Here is a 6,872-nt window from a genome sequence, read left to right as displayed (position 1 = left end):
AGTCCTGACCCGGAAAGCCCAGCAACAGAGTCAAGGCAAAGTCCTTTGGCTGTCCCTCCTGCCCCCGAGCGCTTTGGGGTGCTGAAGGCAACAGAAAGCCCGATGCCGACTACGGACTGGGATTTTCAGCGCTGACAAGCTAAAGACAGCCCCACGCTGAGTTAGATCCTGCTCTGACCACATGTTTTCTAATGGGCGCATTCAGTTTTAGGGCTGTTTCTCAAGTTTGCGTGGGCAGGGCTGTAGAGCAGAGGGTGGTGGAGGGAGCCCTTGCACTGCAGCCCTGCCCTTTCCTGCAGCGGGGAGAGGTTGTTTTAACCCCATTCCTTTGAAATGTGCTTGAGGACTGCGTGCCGAGAGCCCTTCCACCCCTTCCGTTCACTCTCTTTCTCTGCAGTTATGGAGCCCGCTAGCAGCTGCCAATGAGCCGACTGAGACAATGGGTCAGTAACAGGGTTTTTCTGGGGCTGTGAAGTCGGTGTCCAGGGGCAGGATTTCCCCACACTCAATCAGTCCCAGCGCAGTCCCCTTTGGCTGGGTCCTCTCCAGGCTGGTGAGACCAGCGTCCACACCCTTGAGTGACAAATACACATCTGGAGCCTTGGTTATTGCAGAGTCCTGGTTGTCCTCGTGGGGCTCCGGAGACAGAGGAGGCAGATGGGCGAGACTTTCACTCTTTCTGGGCCAAAATGTATTTTTCAAAGTTTCTTGTGAAAAAAAAAAAAAAAAAAAAGAAAAAAGTCAGGAATTAATATCAACCCCTTCTGTCCTTTACTAATCTCCCTTTCTGATTCCTGCCAGCCAGTTACAGGGATGGGTTTTCCCCTGCTGAGCAGAGCCAGCTATCTGCTTTGTGACTCGACGGCTCTCCAGAAGGTCCCAAAGGTGGAGAACACCCCAGCTCCGGTGTTGGGGCCCGTTGTGTGCAGCAACTCTATGCTTGCGGGGACACGAACGGGTAGGTGGCAGCTGAGCACTTGGTGGGGTGACACGCCAGATCCGATGCCCCCCAGCTCCCTCATCACGCAGAGCCGCTCCAGTGGGTCATCTCTAAATCGCTTCCCAGGTGTTGTTTCGGGGATGGTCACAGCTAATAACGGCTGTGCCCCCATCCCCCGGCCCTAACCCGCTGTGAATGGCACCGAAACCGCCTTTGTGCCCCTCCCCGGGGGGCGCGGACGGCGCCGCCCGCGGCGATAAAAGGGGGCGGCGGCGCCGAACGGCCCCGGCCCCATCCCCGGCCATGGGCCGCCCCACCGCCGCCGCCGCCGCGCTGCTCTGCCAGCTGGGGCTCTCCGCGGCCATCCAGTGGCTGTGAGTAGCCATCCCGGGCGATATGCCCTCCCCACCGCCACCGCCTTCCCTGCAATCCCCTTTGGGGCTCCCCCTCTCCGGCTGGGTCCCCGGAGGGGTGCCTGTGGGTCCCCGTCCTTCCCCCCCACCCCCGGTATTACTGACACCCATCCTCTCCCCACAGCGGGCTGACGGAGAGCGGCAACGGGGTGGCCTGGAATGAAAGCCACCACTGCCGGCTGCTCGCCGGGCTGGTGCCCGACCAGTTCCAGATGTGCCGCAGGAACCTGGAGGTGATGCACAGCATCGTCCGGGCCGCTCGCCGGACCAAGAGCGTCTGCCAGAAGACCTTCACAGACATGAGGTGGAACTGCTCCTCCATCCAACGTGCCCCCAGCTTTGGCCCTGACCTGCTGAAAGGTAAAGGACGCTTCGTCCGCGGTGTTTCATCCTCTTTCTGCCCCACGTAGCTTCCCAGGCAGGCAGCGCTTTAACGTAAGGAGTTGCTGTTCGGTTGGTGGGTGTCAATTCTTGCTGCCATTACACTGGTGTTAATCCTGCGCAACTCAGGTCTGCAGGAGACGACAGACAGTAACTGCCATTTCAAGCAAAACCAGCTGCTAGAGGCTCCAAAAAAAAAAAAAAATAAAAAGGGGGAGAGGTGGGGAGACAGGATGTTTACTGACAGCGTAATATAAGGGGTGGCACAGGTTAAAAACACAGCACAAGAAAAATGCTGGGCCTTGGGTTTGTCCTGTTGCAAGGAAAAAAAAAAATCCCCACCCTCATTTGCATTGTGAGATCTGTGAGAGGAGCGTTTGGCTGGGCAGGGAGGAAGGACATCTCCCCCTCTTCTTCCCAGGAACCCGGGAATCTGCCTTCGTCTATGCGCTGGCCGCCGCCGCCGTCACGCACTCCATCGCCCAAGCCTGCACCTCGGGAGAGCTCCCTCTCTGCTCCTGTGGCTCCGTCCCCTCCGAGGTCCCCGGGCCGGACTTCAGATGGGGTGGCTGCGGGGACAACCTGCGCTACGGCCTCCAACTGGGCACCGCTTTTGCTGACAGTCCTTTAAAATCCAGCAAGCTGGGGACACAAGCCCTCAAGGCCATGAATCTGCATAACAATGTGGTGGGCAGGCAGGTGGGTATGGTGCCCACCACGGATGTCACCTTACCTGGGGGGCAGAGGTTCCTAACGTAAGGCATTAGAACTCAGGCCAGGCTGTTGGGATCCTGTTCTTAAAGTCAGGAGGCCACTAAATGGTTCAAATGGAGTCACATGTGTTTGCAGAGACACCCCCCCACACACACTGCTATTTGCCCACCCCCTCCAAACATCCCTGCACTATTTCCACAACTAGGGCAAGCTGTTTTGCCACTTCACACCAGTATTCTCGGTATTTCTTTCCACCCCTCTCATGGGAGCAGAGGTCCATCCTGCCCTACTCCAGCTGGGCCCCCCAGCCCTGCCCAGAACTGCAGGGGCTCGTGCTTTCAGGCACTCCCCAGGTGAGGATGTGGCCATTCTGAGTCCTCACATGTTGGCTTGGGAAGCCACCAGCCCCACTGCAAGCTCCAGTAGGGAGTTCCCCAAGGGTCAGGTTCTTATCACAAGGGGAACGAAGCAGGGCTGAGGCCTTGATTGCCCTATTATATTCACTGAAAGATGGCGGTAAGCAGCTGAGCTCTTTCATCTCTTGAGACCTCCCCTGGATGCTCTTGCAAATCAATCAGTAGGGTGGGTACCAGGAGAAAGCAGAAGGAAATTCATCTGTTTTCCTCTCCTCTGCAGGTGCTGAGCGACTCCCTGGATACCAAGTGTAAATGCCATGGTGTTTCAGGCTCCTGTTCGGTGAAGACCTGTTGGAAGGGACTGCCCAACCTGGATGAAATTGCCTCTGACCTCAAGTCCAAGTACCTGGCAGCCATCAGGGTGACCCACCGGCTTGTAGGGTCCAGGAAGCAGCTGATACCTAAAGAAATGGACGTCAGGCCAGTGAAAGAGACGGATCTGGTTTATCTCATCAGCTCTCCCGACTACTGCACGCTGAATCTCCACCTGGGGTCTCTGGGGACACAGGACAGGTAAGAAACTGCTGCAAATACTTTCCAACTGAGTCTCCCATTTCATGAGTGTCTGTACCATTGGGTTTGAGAGCATGCTCTGGGAAGGTGGTGTGGGTGGGCAGCTCCCCGTTAGATGGGGATACCACAGGGACTGCTGCGAAATCTTTGCATCTTAAAAGTCCCAAGGGCAGGCAGGAAGGCAGATGTCGTTCTTAAAGAGCTGTGCAGGTGTAAAGGCAAGGGAGAGCCCTCACTGAGAGTCCGTCAGCTCCACTCTCCAGGACGGGATCCATCCAGTGAGGATTCACAAAGGGAAATACCGCCCATCCCTGCAAGCCTTTGGGTGCTGCCTGCCAGTAACCAGAACAGCTCAGCAGCCCTCGGAATCTGTGGTGCTTCCCAGATGTCTCCTTTCCAGAGCGATTGCAGGGCGGGAGGGATTTTTTAGAGGGATGGGGAAGCTTCATTTGAAGGCTGAGCCAGGCTTGCCTCAGGGCTGTGACTTGTAACCCTTGTAAGACTTAGCAGCAGAAGTTCCTGGTCCTCACCATCCGCCCTTCCTTCTCCATGGGAAGTTCCTGCCGGCAGCATGATAGAGAGTGCGCCCAACCTCAGCCACAGCTGCTCAAACACTGTCACAGTAACACGAGGTGACATCGACCCCAGTTTGCAAGCAGACCCCAGGACCTCCTGCTATGGACACATAAAGCTCTGGGAGGAGGCCAGGGCAGATAGCTGTGGTTGACACCACCACCATGAAGTGGTCAGGTAGGCTCCCTCAGCTCCTGCTTGTGCCTTCTCTTCTGCAGGCAGTGCAACAAGACCTCCCTGGGCAGCGACGGTTGCAACCTGATGTGCTGTGGCCGCGGCTACAACGCCTACACGGAGGAGGTGGTGGAGCGGTGTCACTGCAAGTACCACTGGTGCTGCTACGTGGTGTGCAAGAAGTGTCAGCGGAAGGTGGAGAGATACGTCTGCAAATAACACCCGAGGTGTCACGGCAGGCGGGGAGGACTCTTGCCCTGGTGTCCTCCAGGGCACAGCTGGAGACCCAATGCCCACCACAAGGGATGCTCTGAGCCACAGCAAGAAGGGGGCTATGCGGGAAGCCGGGACTCTCGCATTACCACGGAGGACCTCAAACCGAGAGATGCCAGGAAGCCAAAGACCGGAGGCCGACCTCTGCTCCATCTCTCCAGAGCAAGACAAAAGGGCTGCTCTCCTGCAGCTCATCAGGAGTGTCCAGCCCTCTGTCTCCAGCTGGGGACAAACCATTTGTCACTCTGCATGTGCAGGCCCTTTTCTCAAGGGGTGAATGGGGACCCTGGGCTGCCATTGTCTTCTTGCAGGAGGTTTCTGACAGTGGCCTGAAAGCCGGGAGTGATGGATGGGAAGGAGGGAGAGGGTTGCCCGTTGGGAGAAGGCTGCAGGGTGAGGGGGTCATGGGCAGCTCCTCTGGGGGCAGGTTTCTGCTGTGGGCTCACCCAACACCACTGAATGTTCATCCTCAGGGGCAAATACTGGTCCAGTGCCTTTTTCAGCATCTGAAATGAAGACCAGGCTTGGACACAGGACAAAACGGTTATTGCTCCACGAGACAGAACTCATTAATCCTCCCCATGACCTGCATGGAGATTGCTGCTGCTCTGATTGATGACTGATTGTGGCACACAGACCTGGGGACAGGAGTGGTCCCAGAGGCTACCAAAACAGGGCAGCGTGGCAAAATCACACCCAGAAGCCTTGTATTAACGAGGCAGCCACGGCAGCACTGTAGCTTCTGCCCTCTGGGCTTGTGTTGGAGGTGGAAACCCACTCTACGTGTGGCATAATCATGGTTTGTCCTTCCTGCCCCTTCTTCTAGATCACTGAGGTCTTCAGCCCACTCCTTCCACCCCCTTAATACCAGGTGTGCTGGCACTCTGGCCTGGAGGGGGGACACAACTCTAGGGCCCTTGGGAAATAAGAGTGACCCTTTAGTCTCTATACTTAATGTAAGTGGGATTCTGGTGTGCGTTTTTTAAATAAATGTATTGTACTGTACCTCTCTGTGACATGTGTCCTAGGACAACCTCCTTCCTCCACCACCTCCTCAGCTGGCCGAAGGGAAGGCAAGGCTGTAAGGAGAACAAAAAGCCCGGTGTCTGTACCCTTACACTGAACACCAGCTCAGTTTTAACTCTTTCTGCTGCCCATTGGCCCAGGTTTGCCTTTAATTACGGGTATCTGTCAGCTTCAGCTACCGCACACGTATGGAAAAATGTGTTGGAAGGTTTCCATTGCCTGCTTCCTTGGGACTCTGACCACCACTCTTCCCGGGATTCAGCGCTGGTGGCTGGAAACCAAGGTAATCCAGGATTATTTTCTGATCCTTGTAAACATTGCCTGGACCAGCCAAGCGTGCGTGTGTGAACGACAAGGAGTCAGGAGCCAGGGCTGGGGGCTCTGATGGCCCCCCATCTCCCCTAGCACAGAAGCCGCCCAAGCACTTGCATGGGAGAAGAGATTCCTGGTCACGCAGAAAGGTCATCAGAAAGGATGAGTCTAAGTACACACGTCCTGAGGAGAACCTACAGCACAAGGAGGACAGGTAAACGGGATGGAAGTCCTCGGGCAAATTCCTGCAGCTCACACGGTGACTGAGAGACTGCAGCGGCTTTGCGTGCGCCTCGCTTTGTTTGTGGTTTGCATTGAATGGAGTTGGCCGCTGTCAGCCCCGAGTCCAGCTGTACGATTACTCATTTCCATATTCATTCAATCATTTTTAATAGCCTCTGCCGGGTCACGGAATCAATTCATGAGCTTTTATTGTAAACCGTCCCCTCCTCTTAATGTGCTCCAGGTTTCTGTCTTAGCAGTGAATAAGAGCCGAGAGTCAAAGGTGGCTTCAGACAAGCCTGGGAGCTGGAAGCTGAAATGCTCAGGGGTGAAGCATATGCTCCCATAGTTAACCAAGTGAGTTAACCATCATTATCAGTTGTTAATGTGCCATTGACTTGATCTGGCTGCTGACATCTAGCCTTCCCAGAGTGACAGTAAAGCCACAGCTGCAAGGCTTCCGTCACAGCTGCAGAAGGCCAAAAAGCTATCTCCAGTTTTCCTTTTAAAATGCAATTAGGGGTTAGTCACCGGCATTCCTCAGAAAAGGGGGTCTTCAGCTGCCGGGCTGCAAGAGAGCTGCAGCTTCTGTGTCCAGAGGCAGGCAAAGGGAGAGGTGATGCAGGTACTTAATTAGCAGGATTGCTTAAATACCTTCTCTCTAGCCACCTGGCTGTGCATGGCCAGATCAGAGGGAGGTGAAGCCGGGAGGGGCTGCGAACTCTGCAGAGCGTTGCAAAAGGAGCTGGTGAGAAAAAAAAACAACAGGGGAAGGATCTTGTGGAGTGAGAGATCCAGCCAGGAGGGTGGGAAATGTGATTTGCATTTGGTAACTACAAACACACATCGCCTGGGGTGGAGGAGAGGAGCCACAATAGCTAGGAATGCCCCAGGGAGATGTCGAGATCCCCTCCT

General features: G+C 55.5%; 1 protein-coding gene across 1 annotated transcript; it reads left to right on the top strand.

The window, feature by feature from the left end:
* The first annotated feature begins 1,243 nt into the window (after positions 1-1,243).
* Positions 1,244-4,343, top strand: LOC141464826 (protein Wnt-11b-like). The gene is made up of 5 exons (XM_074147952.1): positions 1,244-1,314; positions 1,478-1,713; positions 2,156-2,433; positions 3,085-3,377; positions 4,169-4,343. The coding sequence occupies exons 1-5, from the start codon at positions 1,244-1,246 to the stop codon at positions 4,341-4,343; spliced, it is 1,053 nt and encodes a 350-aa protein (XP_074004053.1).
* Positions 4,344-6,872: the final 2,529 nt, after the last annotated feature.

The sequence above is a fragment of the Numenius arquata genome, chromosome 5 (assembly GCF_964106895.1).
Source record: "Numenius arquata chromosome 5, bNumArq3.hap1.1, whole genome shotgun sequence".
NCBI lineage: Eukaryota > Metazoa > Chordata > Aves > Charadriiformes > Scolopacidae > Numenius > Numenius arquata.
The sequence above is the reverse complement of the archived record's forward strand: the minus strand, read 5'-3'. Positions and strand labels throughout refer to the sequence as shown.

Excerpts from the sequence above, each read along its gene's own strand:
- LOC141464826 (XM_074147952.1), top strand. The coding sequence starts at position 1,244 with ATGGGCCGCCCCACCGCCGCCGCCGCCGCGCTGCTCTGCCAGCTGGGG. Across the intron at positions 1,315-1,477 it reads TCCGCGGCCATCCAGTGGCT|CGGGCTGACGGAGAGCGGCA; the intron begins GTGAGTAGCCAT and ends CTCTCCCCACAG. Across the intron at positions 1,714-2,155 it reads TGGCCCTGACCTGCTGAAAG|GAACCCGGGAATCTGCCTTC; the intron begins GTAAAGGACGCT and ends TCTTCTTCCCAG.